General features: G+C 39.7%; 1 protein-coding gene across 1 annotated transcript; it reads left to right on the plus strand.

Annotated features, from left to right (window-relative positions):
* Positions 1-276: 276 nt before the first annotated feature.
* LOC308075504 (sialoadhesin-like) lies at positions 277-17,124 on the plus strand. The gene is made up of 7 exons (XM_080415413.1): positions 277-365; positions 9,504-9,545; positions 12,561-12,725; positions 13,321-13,419; positions 13,895-14,149; positions 14,895-15,047; positions 15,432-17,124. The coding sequence occupies exons 1-7, from the start codon at positions 335-337 to the stop codon at positions 15,488-15,490; spliced, it is 804 nt and encodes a 267-aa protein (XP_080271539.1). The 5' UTR covers positions 277-334; the 3' UTR covers positions 15,491-17,124.
* The last annotated feature ends 1,424 nt before the right edge of the window (positions 17,125-18,548 follow it).

Below are 18,548 nucleotides of genomic sequence, written 5' to 3' on the forward strand. Positions count from 1 at the left end.
TGTGTGTGTGTGTGTGTGTGTGTGTGTGTGTGTGTGTGTGTGTGTGTGTGTGTGTGTGCGCGTGTGTGTGTGTGTGTGTGTGTGTGTGTGTGTGTGTGTGTGTGTGTGTGTGTGTGTGTGTGTGTGTGTGTGTGTGTGTGTGTGTGTGTGTGTGTGTGTGTGTGCGTCAGTGCATCTTACCACAAAGGAAATGGACTGTTCATCCATGCAGCAGCATAGTATATAAACCACACAGTGTGTGTGTGTGTGTGTGTGTGTGTGTGTGTGTCAGCAGCAGAGGGTCTATAAACCACTCAGCTCTGCTCTCAGTCTGTCAGTCAATCAGTTGGACAAGATGACATTTACATCATCCTACATAACATCATGTAAGTACTTTATTTATATCATATTTATTCTGCTGTCTCTGCTTTGCACTCATTTTCACTAACATGTACTTTAATGAGACAGAAAACCCTGTTTTGTTATCAAACAATATTATTAACTCATTAAGACCAGGAGTGTGTGTCATTTTAGATTTCTTTAGCTCATGCCGTGCTATGAGCTTATATCTGCTATTTTAAAAAAATCTTGAAAATTTGTGCAAATCTTTGAATATATATATATCTATATTTAAAGCAATTTTTTAAAACTCAAATCTTTGCTTCATGGGGGTCCCTGGAACAACATATTTTGAGATGGGGGTCCACGGCCAAATAGATGTAATTCTGGGGGTCCTTGACATGAAAAGGTTTGAGAACCACTGATATTATAACATACGTTTTTCAGAAAACTGTTAGGATCTAGAAGACATTAGTAGAATCCCCCAGAAAGAAAGATTTGAGTTAAAAATGTTTGCTTTAAAAAAATATATATATATTCAAAGATTTGCAAAATCTTTCAAACATTTTCAAAAATAGCAGATCTACAAGCTCATAGTGCGGCACTCGGTGCCGCAGCTTGTAGATCTGCTATTTTTGCAAAGCTAAAGAAATGTTAAAATGACACACAGATGCGTTCCCAGTCTTAATGGGTTAATTAATACATTAAGACTGAACGCATCTGTGTGTCATTTTTAGATTTGAGCTAAAAAGCATTATTTTGTGTGCCGCTATGAGCTTGTATATCTGCTATTTTTGAAAAATCATGAAAATGTGTGCAAATCTTTGAATATACTGTAAGCTACAGTATATATTATTTTAAAGCGAACGTTTTTTAACTCAAATCCTTGCTTCTGGGGGTCTCTGGAACTAAATATTTTCTAGAATATAATAATAAAAGTGTGGGGTCGCCAGAAAATATCCCCCGTAAAATGTGGTTTTACGGGGGATATTTTTTGGCGACCCCACACTTTTATTATAGATTCTTTATTTCCGAAGTGTAAATAAAGAATATCTCAAAATAAAAGCATACATTGTTGGTCTTATACTCTATATGTATTAGAGAATTAAATTACAGCAGTGATTCCAGCTGATTTGTTGGTCTATCTTAAATTAAATGAATGAATAATATTGTGGCGCCGCCGCAAAAGACTCACGACTCATCCCCCACGCCAGATGGTTTTCATGGCGTAGCCTGAGCTAGAGAACAGGGTACAAAACGATACCATATCAATAAAAGCAACGGAAGTGTTTCTGTAAACATTTGTAAACTTAAGCGTATTTAGCCAGAATATGTTGCCAGAACCACCACCACCATTAACCATCTTAATCCAGCTCTCCATTTTATCTTTGAGACCAAACAGGCCTGTTTGACCTCAAAGGCCAAACCTGGCAGATCGTGTGTTTTTAGGCAGACGGTGTGTTTTTAGGCAGACGGTGTGTTTTTAGGCAGACGGTGTGTTTTTAGGCAGACTGTGTGTTTTTAGGCAGACTGTGTGTTTTTAGGCAGACGGTGTGTTTTTAGGCAGACTGTGTGTTTTTAGGCAGACTGTGTGTTTTTAGGCAGACTGTGTGTTTTTAGGCAGACTGTGTGTTTTTAGGCAGACGGTGTGTTTTTAGACAGACGGTGTGTTTTTAGGCAGACTGTGTGTTTTTAGGCTGACTGTGTGTTTTTAGGTTTTAGGCAGACCGTGTGTTTTTAGGCAGACTGTGTGTTTTTAGACAGACTGTGTGTTTTTAGGCAGACTGTGTGTTTTTAGGCAGACCGTGTGTTTTTAGGCAGACTGTGTGTTTTTAGACAGACGGTGTGTTTTTAGGCAGACGGTGTGTTTTTAGGCAGACCGTGTGTTTTTAGGCAGACTGTGTGTTTTTAGACAGACGGTGTGTTTTTAGGCAGACTGTGTGTTTTTAGGCAGACCGTGTGTTTTTAGACAGACGGTGTGTTTTTAGGCAGACTGTGTGTTTTTAGACAGACGGTGTGTTTTTAGGCAGACTGTGTGTTTTTAGGCAGACGGTGTGTTTTTAGACAGACGGTGTGTTTTTAGGCAGACTGTGTGTTTTTAGGCAGACTGTGTGTTTTTAGGCAGACGGTGTGTTTTTAGACAGACGGTGTGTTTTTAGGCAGACTGTGTGTTTTTAGGCAGACTGTGTGTTTTTAGGCAGACTGTGTGTTTTTAGGCAGACTGTGTGTTTTTAGGCAGACTGTGTGTTTTTAGGCAGACGGTGTGTTTTTAGGCAGACTGTGTGTTTTTAGGCAGACTGTGTGTTTTTAGGCAGACTGTGTGTTTTTAGGCAGACTGTGTGTTTTTAGGCAGACCGTATGTTTTTAGACAGACTGTGTGTTTTTAGACAGACTGTGTGTTTTTAGGCTGACTGTGTGTTTTTAGGCAGACGGTGTGTTTTTAGGCAGACGGTGTGTTTTTAGACAGACTGTGTGTTTTTAGACAGACTGTGTGTTTTTAGGCTGACTGTGTGTTTTTAGGCAGACTGTGTGTTTTTAGGTTTTAGGCAGACCGTGTGTTTTTAGGCAGACTGTGTGTTTTTAGGCAGACTGTGTGTTTTTAGGCAGACTGTGTGTTTTTAGGCTGACTGTGTGTTTTTAGGTTTTAGGCAGACCGTGTGTTTTTAGGCAGACTGTGTGTTTTTAGGCAGACTGTGTGTTTTTAGGCAGACTGTGTGTTTTTAGGCTGACTGTGTGTTTTTAGACAGACTGTGTGTTTTTAGGCAGACTGTGTGTTTTTAGGCAGACGGTGTGTTTTTAGACAGACTGTGTTTTTAGGCTGACTGTGTGTTTTTAGGTTTTAGGCAGACCGTGTGTTTTTAGGCAGACTGTGTGTTTTTAGGCAGACTGTGTGTTTTTAGGCAGACTGTGTGTTTTTAGGCAGACTGTGTGTTTTTAGGCAGACTGTGTGTTTTTAGGCTGACTGTGTGTTTTTAGGCAGACTGTGTGTTTTTAGGCAGACTGTGTGTTTTTAGGCAGACGGTGTGTTTTTAGACAGACTGTGTGTTTTTAGGCTGACTGTGTGTTTTTAGGTTTTAGGCAGACCGTGTGTTTTTAGGCAGACGGTGTGTTTTTAGGCAGACTGTGTGTTTTTAGGCTGACTGTGTGTTTTTAGACAGACTGTGTGTTTTTAGGCAGACTGTGTGTTTTTAGGCAGACTGTGTGTTTTTAGACAGACTGTGTGTTTTTAGGCAGACTGTGTGTTTTTAGGCAGACTGTGTGTTTTTAGACAGACTGTGTGTTTTTAGGCAGACTGTGTGTTTTTAGGCAGACGGTGTGTTTTTAGACAGACTGTGTTTTTAGGCTGACTGTGTGTTTTTAGGTTTTAGGCAGACCGTGTGTTTTTAGGCAGACTGTGTGTTTTTAGGCAGACTGTGTGTTTTTAGGCAGACTGTGTGTTTTTAGGCAGACTGTGTGTTTTTAGGCAGACTGTGTGTTTTTAGGCAGACTGTGTGTTTTTAGACAGACGGTGTGTTTTTAGACAGACTGTGTGTTTTTAGGTTTTAGGCAGACCGTGTGTTTTTAGGCAGACTGTGTGTTTTTAGGCAGACTGTGTGTTTTTAGGCAGACTGTGTGTTTTTAGGCAGACTGTGTGTTTTTAGGCAGACGGTGTGTTTTTAGACAGACTGTGTGTTTTTAGGCTGACTGTGTGTTTTTAGGTTTTAGGCAGACCGTGTGTTTTTAGGCAGACGGTGTGTTTTTAGGCAGACTGTGTGTTTTTAGGCTGACTGTGTGTTTTTAGACAGACTGTGTGTTTTTAGGCAGACTGTGTGTTTTTAGGCAGACTGTGTGTTTTTAGGCAGACTGTGTGTTTTTAGGCAGACGGTGTGTTTTTAGACAGACTGTGTGTTTTTAGACAGACTGTGTGTTTTTAGGCTGACTGTGTGTTTTTAGGCAGACGGTGTGTTTTTAGACAGACTGTGTGTTTTTAGGCTGACTGTGTGTTTTTAGGCAGACGGTGTGTTTTTAGGTTTTAGGCAGACCGTGTGTTTTTAGACAGACTGTGTGTTTTTAGGCAGACTGTGTGTTTTTAGGCAGACTGTGTGTTTTTAGGCAGACTGTGTGTTTTTAGGCAGACTGTGTGTTTTTAGACAGACTGTGTGTTTTTAGGCAGACTGTGTGTTTTTAGGCAGACTGTGTGTTTTTAGGCAGACGGTGTGTTTTTAGACAGACTGTGTGTTTTTAGGCTGACTGTGTGTTTTTAGGTTTTAGGCAGACCGTGTGTTTTTAGGCAGACTGTGTGTTTTTAGGCAGACTGTGTGTTTTTAGGCTGACTGTGTGTTTTTAGGTTTTAGGCAGACCGTGTGTTTTTAGGCAGACTGTGTGTTTTTAGGCAGACTGTGTGTTTTTAGGCAGACTGTGTGTTTTTAGGCTGACTGTGTGTTTTTAGGCAGACTGTGTGTTTTTAGGCAGACTGTGTGTTTTTAGGCAGACGGTGTGTTTTTAGGCAGACTGTGTGTTTTTAGGCAGACCGTGTGTTTTTAGGCAGACTGTGTGTTTTTAGGCAGACTGTGTGTTTTTAGGCAGACTGTGTGTTTTTAGACAGACTGTGTGTTTTTAGGCAGACCGTGTGTTTTTAGGCAGACTGTGTGTTTTTAGGCAGACTGTGTGTTTTTAGGCAGACTGTGTGTTTTTAGACAGACTGTGTGTTTTTAGACAGACTGTGTGTTTTTAGGCTGACTGTGTGTTTTTAGGTTTTAGGCAGACCGTGTGTTTTTAGGCAGACTGTGTGTTTTTAGGCAGACTGTGTGTTTTTAGGCAGACTGTGTGTTTTTAGGCAGACTGTGTGTTTTTAGGCAGACTGTGTGTTTTTAGGCTGACTGTGTGTTTTTAGGCAGACTGTGTGTTTTTAGGCAGACTGTGTGTTTTTAGGCAGACGGTGTGTTTTTAGACAGACTGTGTGTTTTTAGGCTGACTGTGTGTTTTTAGGTTTTAGGCAGACCGTGTGTTTTTAGGCAGACTGTGTGTTTTTAGGCTGACTGTGTGTTTTTAGGTTTTAGGCAGACCGTGTGTTTTTAGGCAGACGGTGTGTTTTTAGGCAGACTGTGTGTTTGTAGGCAGACTGTGTGTTTGTAGGCAGACCGTGTGTTTTTAGGCAGACTGTGTGTTTGTAGGCAGACTGTGTGTTTTTAGGCAGACTGTGTGTTTTTAGGCAGACTGTGTGTTTTTAGGCAGACCGTGTGTTTTTAGGCAGACTGTGTGTTTTTAGGCAGACTGTGTGTTTGTAGGCAGACTGTGTGTTTGTAGGCAGACCGTGTGTTTTTAGGCAGACTGTGTGTTTGTAGGCAGACTGTGTGTTTTTAGGCAGACTGTGTGTTTTTAGGCAGACTGTGTGTTTTTAGGCAGACTGTGTGTTTTTAGGCAGACCGTGTGTTTTTAGGCAGACTGTGTGTTTTTAGGCAGACTGTGTGTTTTTAGGCAGACTGTGTGTTTTTAGGCAGACCGTGTGTTTTTAGGCAGACTGTGTGTTTTTAGGCAGACTGTGTGTTTTTAGGCAGACTGTGTGTTTTTAGACAGACTGTGTGTTTTTAGGCAGACGGTGTGTTTTTAGGCAGACTGTGTGTTTTTAGGCAGACTGTGTGTTTTTAGGCAGACTGTGTGTTTTTAGGCTGACTGTGTGTTTTTAGGCTGACTGTGTGTTTTTAGGCAGACTGTGTGTTTTTAGGCAGACTGTGTGTTTTTAGGCAGACTGTGTGTTTTTAGGCTGACTGTGTGTTTTTAGGCAGACTGTGTGTTTTTAGGCAGACTGTGTGTTTTTAGGCAGACGGTGTGTTTTTAGACAGACTGTGTGTTTTTAGGCTGACTGTGTGTTTTTAGGTTTTAGGCAGACCGTGTGTTTTTAGGCAGACTGTGTGTTTTTAGGCTGACTGTGTGTTTTTAGGTTTTAGGCAGACCGTGTGTTTTTAGGCAGACGGTGTGTTTTTAGGCAGACTGTGTGTTTGTAGGCAGACTGTGTGTTTGTAGGCAGACCGTGTGTTTTTAGGCAGACTGTGTGTTTGTAGGCAGACTGTGTGTTTTTAGGCAGACTGTGTGTTTTTAGGCAGACTGTGTGTTTTTAGGCAGACCGTGTGTTTTTAGGCAGACTGTGTGTTTTTAGGCAGACTGTGTGTTTGTAGGCAGACTGTGTGTTTGTAGGCAGACCGTGTGTTTTTAGGCAGACTGTGTGTTTGTAGGCAGACTGTGTGTTTTTAGGCAGACTGTGTGTTTTTAGGCAGACTGTGTGTTTTTAGGCAGACTGTGTGTTTTTAGGCAGACCGTGTGTTTTTAGGCAGACTGTGTGTTTTTAGGCAGACTGTGTGTTTTTAGGCAGACTGTGTGTTTTTAGGCAGACCGTGTGTTTTTAGGCAGACTGTGTGTTTTTAGGCAGACTGTGTGTTTTTAGGCAGACTGTGTGTTTTTAGACAGACTGTGTGTTTTTAGGCAGACGGTGTGTTTTTAGGCAGACTGTGTGTTTTTAGGCAGACTGTGTGTTTTTAGGCAGACTGTGTGTTTTTAGGCTGACTGTGTGTTTTTAGGCAGACTGTGTGTTTTTAGGCAGACGGTGTGTTTTTAGGCAGACGGTGTGTTTTTAGACAGACTGTGTGTTTTTAGGCTGACTGTGTGTTTTTAGGCAGACGGTGTGTTTTTAGGCAGACGGTGTGTTTTTAGACAGACTGTGTGTTTTTAGGCTGACTGTGTGTTTTTAGGCAGACTGTGTGTTTTTAGGCAGACGGTGTGTTTTTAGACAGACTGTGTGTTTTTAGGCTGACTGTGTGTTTTTAGGTTTTAGGCAGACCGTGTGTTTTTAGGCAGACGGTGTGTTTTTAGGCAGACTGTGTGTTTTTAGGCAGACTGTGTGTTTTTAGGCTGACTGTGTGTTTTTAGACAGACTGTGTGTTTTTAGGCAGACCGTGTGTTTTTAGGCAGACTGTGTGTTTTTAGGCAGACGGTGTGTTTTTAGGCTGACTGTGTGTTTTTAGGCAGACTGTGTGTTTTTAGGCTGACTGTGTGTTTGTAGGCAGACTGTGTGTTTTTAGGCAGACTGTGTGTTTGTAGGCAGACTGTGTGTTTGTAGGCAGACTGTGTGTTTTTAGGCAGACTGTGTGTTTGTAGGCAGACTGTGTGTTTGTAGGCAGACCGTGTGTTTTTAGGCAGACTGTGTGTTTGTAGGCAGACTGTGTGTTTTTAGGCAGACTGTGTGTTTTTAGGCAGACGGTGTGTTTTTAGGCAGACTGTGTGTTTTTAGGCAGACCGTGTGTTTTTAGGCAGACTGTGTGTTTGTAGGCAGACTGTGTGTTTTTAGACAGACGGTGTGTTTTTAGGCAGACTGTGTGTTTGTAGGCAGACCGTGTGTTTTTAGGCAGACTGTGTGTTTGTAGGCAGACTGTGTGTTTGTAGGCAGACCGTGTGTTTTTAGGCAGACTGTGTGTTTGTAGGCAGACCGTGTGTTTTTAGACAGACGGTGTGTTTTTAGGCAGACTGTGTGTTTGTAGGCAGACCGTGTGTTTTTAGGCAGACTGTGTGTTTGTAGGCAGACTGTGTGTTTGTAGGCAGACTGTGTGTTTGTAGGCAGACTGTGTGTTTTTAGACAGACTGTGTGTTTGTAGGCAGACTGTGTGTTTTTAGGCAGACTGTGTGTTTGTAGGCAGACTGTGTGTTTGTAGGCAGACTGTGTGTTTTTAGGCAGACTGTGTGTTTTTAGGCAGACTGTGTGTTTTTAGGCTGACCGTGTGTTTTTAGGCAGACGGTGTGTTTGTAGGCAGACTGTGTGTTTTTAGGCAGACTGTGTGTTTGTAGGCTGACCGTGTGTTTTTAGGCAGACTGTGTGTTTTTAGGCAGACTGTGTGTTTTTAGGCAGACGGTGTGTTTGTAGGCAGACGGTGTGTTTTTAGGCAGACGGTGTGTTTTTAGGCTGACCGTGTGTTTTTAGGCAGACTGTGTGTTTGTAGGCAGACGGTGTGTTTTTAGGCAGACGGTGTGTTTGTAGGCAGACGGTGTGTTTTTAGGCAGACTGTGTGTTTGTAGGCAGACGGTGTGTTTGTAGGCAGACGGTGTGTTTTTAGGCAGACGGTGTGTTTGTAGGCAGACGGTGTGTTTTTAGGCAGACGGTGTGTTTGTAGGCAGACGGTGTGTTTTTAGGCAGACGGTGTGTTTTTAGGCAGACGGTGTGTTTGTAGGCAGACGGTGTGTTTTTAGGCAGACGGTGTGTTTTTAGGCAGACGGTGTGTTTTTAGGCAGACTGTGTGTTTTTGACTGTGTGTATGTAGGCAGACTGTGTGTTTTTAGGCAGACTGTGTGTTTGTAGGCAGACTGTGTGTTTAAGACTTAATATAGCCTATCTGTCTCAGACATGCCAAATAAAACCAGCAGAATAAACAAGCTACATTAGAGCCGTTCGTCAGTAGAGTTCCATACACTGTATTAATTACATACACAGCCACAGAAAACACAATGCATTTTTGTAGAGGGTTTAGTGCTCATTGTGTAGGATACTCTGTTTTCACTAAAAGTTCTGGCAGAAAACGTGTTTTTAGTCAAATCTCTCCACTTTCCGTTGATATACACTCAGACAACATTCTTATAGCAGCAGCAAACACATGTAAACTTCCTTAAGAACACATACTGTATGTAGACTATGGTCTACATGGACAGGTGTGTCGTGGTTGGTACGGGATCACACACTAACAATGAGAATGTTCAATGAGAATGTTCAATTAGAATGTTCATATGGCTGCATAATGTGTATGGAATACATACAATACCCTGATGTATTATAATATCCTATTATTATCACTAGAAAACCATAGAAATCATCTTCAGTAGGTTACTGCTGGTGATACAGTGGTAAATTAGACTGGAGCAAAGCGTCAGATTATTATATTAGCCTGCAGGGAAAAACATCAAAGAAAGAGTTTCAATACAGCTAGTGTCATCTCTATGATCATTATTATTTATCAGCCAATATTTTTGATTATTTTTAACATTTTCATAAAACTTGACATAAAAGCTTGCAACTGAGGGTGTCATAGACCCCCTCTGGCAGCCTGGCCTCTGGACTGGCATCATCTGGTTTTCACCATATATAATAAATATGTATCTTTGTCCCCCCCCCCCCCCCCCTCTCTCTCTCTCTCTCTCTCTCTCTCCCCCCCCCCCCCCCCCCCCAGTGGTGTATCTCCTCATCTGTTGTGGACCTGTTCAACCAGAAGGTGAGACAACTTCATTGTATTATTTGATCCCCTGTATTTATTAGTTACTCCATTAACTGGATAATCATTGCAATTATTTTATTATAATTATGATATTTATTATTTTATGATTTGTTGAGGTTTTTAAACAAACATGTACCATGTATAAAGGGGTCATCAGCAGGACATTTTGATCAATATTTTATTTTTGTCACGGACGTGCTAATTCAAGAAGGTTAGAACAGAAGGGCCCCTCTGGGCCCCAACAGTTTCATTGTGGGCATGAGATCTATTTAGCCACTGCCTTTTCATCTTATCATAGACCCCTAATTCAAATGCAAAGAGTCAATAGTTTAATATGAATATAATTATGAAAAAAGTAATGCACATCAAACAATAAAAACATTATTTATGATTAACATACTGATGATTGCACTTGACTTGATATTTTTTTTTGGCAATGGTTGAAATTTCAGTTCCTTAGTTAATTAATTTGTCTCTGTTGGAAATGTCTAGTCAAATGACCTGTGGTTTGTCCGCAAGTGTCTTTCCAAGTTCTCTTTCTTCACCATCACAGTGCAGTTCTCGCTGATGAGACAAATACTTACAGTAAAATAATGATGACAGAGCTCTATGCAGTTCCATGTTTGGTGCACAAATACATATGGCTGAGATTTCAGTTTCTTTTTGTCAGTTTATGTCTGCAGGAAAGGTCTAGTCAAATGATTTATGGTTTGTCAGAAAGTGTCTTTCCAAGTTCCCTTTCATCACTGCATAGTTGTTGCAATTAATTTTCCCATCAAATATAATGTGTTTGTCTCATGACGTCTGTTCCCAAACTCATTCAACTGATGTCTTGTCTCATTAGATGTGGTTGAAAAATAATAGTATCTTAATAAACAGGTAACACACGTGTACCATTGATATGCTGCCAGGGTCAATCCTGTGTTAACTCACACTGCCCCACACATTTGTTAGTGTTAAGAGTTGTGGTTTCCGTTAAGGTGAACAAGTATTCATGTTGATGAGAAAGTCTCAGACCATGCGTATGTGGTATGATGTAAGGTATGCCAGTGGAACAGTGGAATTAAGGCAGCTATTAGCAAACATTACTTCTAGCTGTCTGTGTTGTCTTGTATCCTCACCTCATGCTATCATGTACGGGTACCAACACAACAAATGTCCTGCAACATATTAATGAGCAAGTCATCCCGACACTTTACGAGTCACCAAAATCATTCAAACATATTATTTTTAAAAAAAGGGTGAATATTTAGGATAGATTATGTACACATTACAACCAAAATACACAATGTGCCACGGACACGTTTGTCTGTGTACGGACATGTTTATGACCCCTGTGTATAAACCACTACATGGTCTCTATGCCCTCCTCCTCTGAGGTATTTATAAAAAGGTTATCTGGATCAATCTACCTGCTGATATGAGAGAGAGTCTAACTTGTGTCTTTTAAAGTCCTACTTAAAACATGGATCATGCAAACAAACCTGTGAACATTTCTAAATACTTTCAATTGTGATTCTAATTGGGGAAATAGGACAATCATGTGTTCTTGATTTTTGGCATTTGTTAAGAAAGGCCTCTCTCACTAAATGTGGAAGCCAATTATAGCTAATTGACAGGTAATATAAAAATCATCATGATACATGTTTATCACATGAAGAAACCCTAGTTAGGTGTAAATAGTGAGTTGTGTCATTTTACAAGGAATTCAGGGCTAAATACATTTTGATTGTATGACCTTTGACCTACACTACAGTTATAGACTGAAAGGTAAAGAGCTCTTTGAGTGTCTTCTGGCACACACACACACACACACACACACACACACACACACACACACACACACACACACACACATACACACACACACACACACACACACACACACGTCTCTCACACACACACACACACACACACACACACACACACACACACACACACACACACACACACACACACACACACACACACACACACACACACACACACACACACACACACACACACACACACACACACAGTAAGACACAAGAGAACATGTTAATTCACACAACACTGAGTTCTTCAAAATAATGAGCATGCAAGCAGCAGAATATCATGCACTAAAGTTAAAACAAACCCCAATACTACAGCCTATCACCAGTGACCACCCACCTGTCTGGACCACAACTATGACCACCAGTAGATACCTCAGTTTATACCTCAGTTTATGATATGCATTTGTTACGCAACAGCTGGTTTGCACACCAACAAACACACACAAATAAACCTAAATCAAATACCCAAAGTAATAATAACTAAAGAAACAAGGACAAAAACAGCAGAGGCAAACAGAGCTTCTCCTAACAAATCAAAAGGACATCATAATAACCTGATCAAGACAAAAACTACAATGTGCGCAGTGCGACTGCCTTATAGTTACCTCTATAAATTGATAAACAGGTCGGGAGGGGGGAGCAGTGAGCACCTGCAGAGTTATATTAGGACAACATTAAGTTTTGATAAGCTCACACATAAACACACAGTTAACACGCATACTGTAGTTACATACTGTAGTTACATACTGTAGGCTACCTTAAACCAGACGCTTAAACCAGACGCTCCCGCACACAACCCACAACCAGGCAAACTGACAAACGTCAACTAACTAGCGGCCGCGTAAAGCTGCATATTAATCAGCCTGGTGATTACGGGGGGGGGGGGGGGCGTTGCGTTGCTAGGGGCAACCAGCTAAAGCTCAACCCACTACATTAACATAAGAAACATGGATCTGCAATCGTGTGATTGTATTCAATCATATTGATACATAGAATTAGTGATTCTCAGTGGGTGATTAATTTAATGCATTATTTAAAAACAGCAGTCTGTAGTTATGTAATATGTAACACAAAACTAAAGTTGATTTCTCATGATAACAACTAAAAGATTAAAAAGATTGTCAACAGATCTGTTCTTTTAACTAATGTTTTCTTCCTTCCTTCCTTTCTTCCTTCCTTCCTTCCTTCCTTCCAGTGTCTCTGAAAGTCAATCCTGACAGATCAGACTTCTTTCCCAGTGAGTCCATCTCACTGAGCTGTGAGGACGATCAGCTTCCTGTAGTGGGATGGACTGTTAGAAGAGAGAGCAATAAGACTGGAGACGGTGGAACCTGTGGCAGTGAATGGGGATCTACTGAAGGTATGGAGGGACAGACAGACAGACAGACAGACAGACAGACAGACAGACAGACAGACAGACAGACAGACAGACAGACAGACAGACAGACAGACAGACAGACAGACAGACAGACAGACAGACAGACACGATTCAGGGAGGATATACAGTATCACATTAAGTATGTAGCTGCAGCAGAACATTACATTACATTACATTACAGTCATTTAGCAGACGCTTTTATCCAAAGCGACTTACAATAAGTGCATTCAACATAGGTAGGGAACGAAACTACTAATCACCAGAAGTCTTAAGTGCATTTCCTGAACAGTTTGGTTCAGGAGGGCTCCCCAAACTGAAAAAACAACAACATCTGACAACTCAAGCAAATGTCATTCACACTTCTGTCTGAAAGCCAGACCCCAATAGACTTTTCAACGGGTCTAAAATTAAGGCCTGGGCCTTAATTTTAGGCCCCATAGTTTTAGGCCAGAGACCGACCCGATAGGCCAAACACAGTGAGTGTGAGAGACAGTACAGACTTTTAGTTGGTGAAATGACAACTTCATAACTTCTCATATTGTAATAAGATGTTTTTCTTTTCATTGTGATTGTGTAGGAGTTTCCTGCGTCAGGACCCTGTATCAAGCAGACAATGGAGTTTACTGGTGTCAGTCTGAGTCAGAACGCAGCCGGTCCATCAACATCACGATCTCTGGTACAACCACTATAATGACACATTTAAGAGCTAAAATGATGTGTTTCTGTCCATGAATCCAACAGTGCAGTAAAAACACTAGAGATATCATTTTAGTAATGAAAAATCTTAAACAGAAAAAAGTACCAAAATCCTTCTGCTGTCAATGAGGATTAAATGTTGTTCTGGATGTTGAGTTCTCATTTTATTTACAGTAGAACTTATTATAACATCAATATCACACTGGAGCTCATTGTGTTATACTGTATATCAGCACGACTGAATGACAGCTGTGTAGGTGGAATTATTAATATGTACATCTGTTATTATATATGTTTCACCCTGTGCTAATATAGTAGTAGATACATAGATAGTAGATAGACGTGATTGATTTTGATTGGATAATGAAGACTACAGTTGTTGTCTAATTTAAATAACAGCTTGAGGAGCAACCAAACATCACATGTTCATAACTTCATCAACATGTTGGTTCTAGATGTGGTCCTACAGAGTCCTGTACTTCCTGTGCCAGAGGGAGATAAAGCCACATTCCGCTGCCTGTACAAAGACAAGACATCTGGTAATCCATCCTCTGACCGCCCAGCTGGTTTCTATAAAAACGGATCCCTCATCAGCACAGAGTCTACAGGACAGATGACCATCCACCATGTTTACAAGTCTGATGAAGGATTCTACAAGTGTAACATCTCTGGTCGTGGAGAGTCACCAGAGAAGTGGATGGAAGTGATAAGTGAGTCTTTGTCAGAATATTTGACCATTATCACCATGAGAAGATAAGCCAGTGTTTGGAAACTGAAAACCATTGTTTAGTTTAGTTTATTTGCACATCATTTTTTAAAACATATGATAAAAACAAAAATGGAAAAATTACAATACTTTAAAATGGAAAGAAACTAAAATCTAAATCAAAACATGATGAGCCGGAAAGGCCAAACAAACCCAGAAGGGCTTGTCTGGTGGCTTTCCTAATAGATATCATTAAAGCTTAGGAACTAAGGTGTTGATGAAGATATGTGGAATATTCTATAACAACAATAATAATAATAATAATAGCAACAACAAATATAGAAATATCAATAATTATTGTAATAATAAAATATTTATAATGATGATTATAATAAGTAATACTGATAATAATAACAATAATAACAGTAGTAGCAGATGCTATAACCATAACCAGACTTATAATGGTTATTGGAAATGGAGATTTATCAATATATGAGGAATATTCTGTATTGCAGTGATTATATTAATAATGGCAAATGTTAAATATGACTATATGTACATACTCATACATATATATTTTATACACACACAAGTATACGCACTCGCACAAAAAAGTGGAATGATCGATCACTAGCTGACCTAGTGCTATAGTCATGCATTTCATAATTAAACTGAAATACATTTTAAAAACAGGCTGGGAGTAATTTGTGAATTGATTGAAACAAAAATACATATTGTTGTCTTTACAGATTTATCTTCCTCCTCCAATTCAACCTCTGAGTCTGCTGAACCCCCCCTCATCACTCGGAACCAACTGATCATTAAGATACTGGTGGCCACGCCTTATGTGATTTCAACCTTCCTCTACTTCTCTATACTGAGAGACAGAGCTAGAGCTAGAGGTGAGTTATATAAACACACCTTATATAAACACTTTAACATGTGTCCATCATATGATACTCATATAGAGACATATTAACATGTGTCCATCATATGATACTCATATAGAGACATATTAACATGTGTCCATCATATGATACTCATATAGAGACATATTAACATGTGTCCATCATATGATACTCATATAGAGACATATTAACATGTGTCCATCATATGATACTCATATAGAGACATATTAACATCCTTGTAACGTTAACATGTCCATCATAATGATTCTCTCTCTCTCTCTCTCTCTCTCTCTCTCTCTCTCTCTCTCTCTCTCTCTCTCTCTCTCTCTCTCTCTCTCTCTCTCTCTCTCTCTCTCTCTCTCTCTCACACTCTCTCAGAGGCAGCAGCCAATGCGAGGAGAAGAGTCAATGATGTCATCATGGAGGTAGCTGTGTAGCCAATCAGAAGTGATGAAGGTGATAGTTCACCATACTACTGCTGCCTGTCACGCGCGCACACGCACACACACACGCGCACACACACGCGCGCACACGCAAACGCACACACACACACACACACACACACACACACACACACACACACACACACACACACACACACACACACTTTAGGCACAAGGAATTTCCCCAATAGTTTCAAATAGGTCTAAAGTATTAATGATTTAATCAGTGAGCCTAAGCCCAACCCCTAGCCTTAAACTAAACCTCTAAATGTCTAATCCTAACCCTGAACCCAACATGGATATTTTCATATCTCTAACCTTTTTTATTTTATTTGTATTAAGTTTTGCAGATACAGGCTTTATGAGAAAACATTCAAAGAACCTATCACTGATCTGCAGCTACTGCAGATCACTGATCTGCAGTAGCTTTTTTCTAAAATGCATATAGATTAATGCTCATAGTATGTACAGTATGTCTGTACAGTATAGACCCTCCTATATGTCTGTATGAATAACAGACCCTCCTATGTGTCTGTATGAATAACAGACCCTCACCCTCATAGAGGGTTATAAGATCTATATTAATTAGAGCCAAATAACAAATAAAAGCACAGTTCAACATCCTTCCAGAATGAAGGGACATAATGATACATATTGATTATATATTACTGATTGTTTCAGGCAGAAAATGGTCTGATGTTTCCTCAGGTCTGAATATATATTTCATAACAATTATTCACTTAGAATGATCTTATATTTCTAGATGTTTTGCTAAACTTATCCTATAACCCACTGAGGGCTGTGGAGAGAAAAAGAGAAAAAAGCATGAATATTTTATTGGATACTCTAAACCAAAGTCATATTTCATGTCATGTAAATACAGTATATTCTATACACCCTGTATGATTAAATGTCTACAGGGGCTTTTTTTGTTCAAAACTTCTCTATTTGTCGTTTCTGTACAACTGCTGTATCATAGAAATACAAATCTAGAGTCCATATTTAGAGTTACAAATGTATATACAGAGTTTATTTTCATATAAAGCCTAGAGAGGTTGTTATATTCACCCACATCTTACAAGCAGAGTTTATGTGTTTTGGGGTGAAAGCTTTATCTTTCCATAATTATGTCTAATGTTATTAAGCAGTTTTAAAGCTCTCTGCCTGAGACGCTGTGGATGTGAACAAAGCAGGTTGTACTGATGACACTGTCTCTGTTGAACAGAACTTAGGATGTTGTTGTTAAGGCATATGAGCTGTACTGCCTGAAGCATATGAGCTGTACTGCCTGAAGCATATAATACAATTCGTTGCTCACACTGATGTGAAGTTTGCAAAATGCTTTCTTTAGTTTTCAGTTGGATTTAACTTTAAGGAGACTTAGTTTGTGTTTTTTTTTTGATGATGTGTTCATAGAGTTTCTGTAATGTAGATGAAGGAGAGATGAGGTCTTGGTAGAGACATAGGAGAATGGTGAGAGGAATGTAGAGACAGAGGAATGTAGAGACATAGGAGAATGAGAGACGAGGTTCGGTTCCATGTGAGCTTTTTTTTTCTATGATTCTTCATTCTTCTTGGAGAGAAATATTTTATCTTGGGGAGGGGGGAGGGGGGGTTGACCGGTTGACCCTAAGATTGCATATTGTATGATTGTATGTGCGTTTAATCTTCTCTGTGTAGGATTGTGGATGTCTGTCAGGTTGATCCAGGGATGTGATTGGTTCCAGCAGGGAGTTTAAAAGTCTAGTTTTCAGCTCCTGGGTTCGTTCCACATTATTATTTTTGACACCGCAATTCATTCAAGACCTTTAATATTAGACCCACCTTTAATATTAGACCCACCTTTAATATTAGACCCACCCTACTCGCCTCTGATTACATTTCTGTCAGAAAGGTGGTGTGGCCAGGCTCAAATAACATCCAAAACCATGATGAAAGCACCAAGATCATTGGTTCAAATCCCACTGTGGGTGTACCTTTTAGTTTGAGTTTTTTAGGTTAGGTGTATAGTAGGCTTAGTTTTAATGTAGGTTAGGGTTAAAGGTTAGGTTTAGGCATTGTGTGTGTGTGTGTGTGTGTGTGTGTGTGTGTGTGTGTGTGTGTGTGTGTGTGTGTGTGTGTGTGTGTGTGTGTGTGTGTGTGTGTGTGTGTGTGTGTTTTTTTTCCTTTCTATTTTAAATGCTTTAAGTTTTCATGTGTGCACGTGCGTAAACATTCATTATTACTTATTATAATATTAAACTATGTATATTGTTATTTTCTGTATGATCTAAATTGTATTCTAATAAAGATTTTCTGTGAAAGACTTAAAGCAGAACTATGTAACTTTCTACCTCGGATTTGAACCTGTTTTCCTGCTTAAAGGCTGAAATCTCCCCTGCTCGCTCAGGGGAGAAATGTAATGTTGACCATCAGGTCAAAATGTGTGTCAGATCCTGTGTCTAGGTGAGACATGACCTTTGACACCATCTAAATGTCTCAATAGAAGAGCAGGAGACAGAACTAAATGACTTTGAAAAAAAATAATTAATTTTATTCTTAAAAAAAAGGTTACATACAGGTTGTACAATGAATAATTATGAATATTATTTAATGTATCAACTTTTTATTGTAAGAGGAACTAAAAGCAGGCATAATGTTACTGTGTAGAGAACAGCAGTGGTATAAAGTAACTAAGTACATGTACTCAAGTACTAGTTACTTTGTAGATTTTGATTATTATTACAAAACATATATTAACCACTTCAGCCCTATATACATTTCGGCCATTTGAAAATAGCCGATCTACAAGCTCACAATGCATCGAGTATTTCTACATTGCAGTATTGATACTTTTACTTAAAGGAGGAGTTCACCCCAAAAATTACTTATTTTCTATCAATTACACACCCCATGAAGCCTTGATTTCATGGATTTATTTTAGTTTTTGTGGCATTCCTAAGACAATAATTTGATGACTGTGTGTATTTCCGGTAGGAGACACAAATAATCTACTTTGTGTCTCCTACCGGATACATTAGCCGGTAGGAGACAGGAATCAAATTATTGGCTT

This window comes from Gymnoscopelus braueri (genome assembly GCF_963280865.1).
Source record: "Gymnoscopelus braueri genome assembly, chromosome: 20".
In the NCBI taxonomy this organism is placed as follows: Eukaryota; Metazoa; Chordata; class Actinopteri; order Myctophiformes; family Myctophidae; genus Gymnoscopelus; species Gymnoscopelus braueri.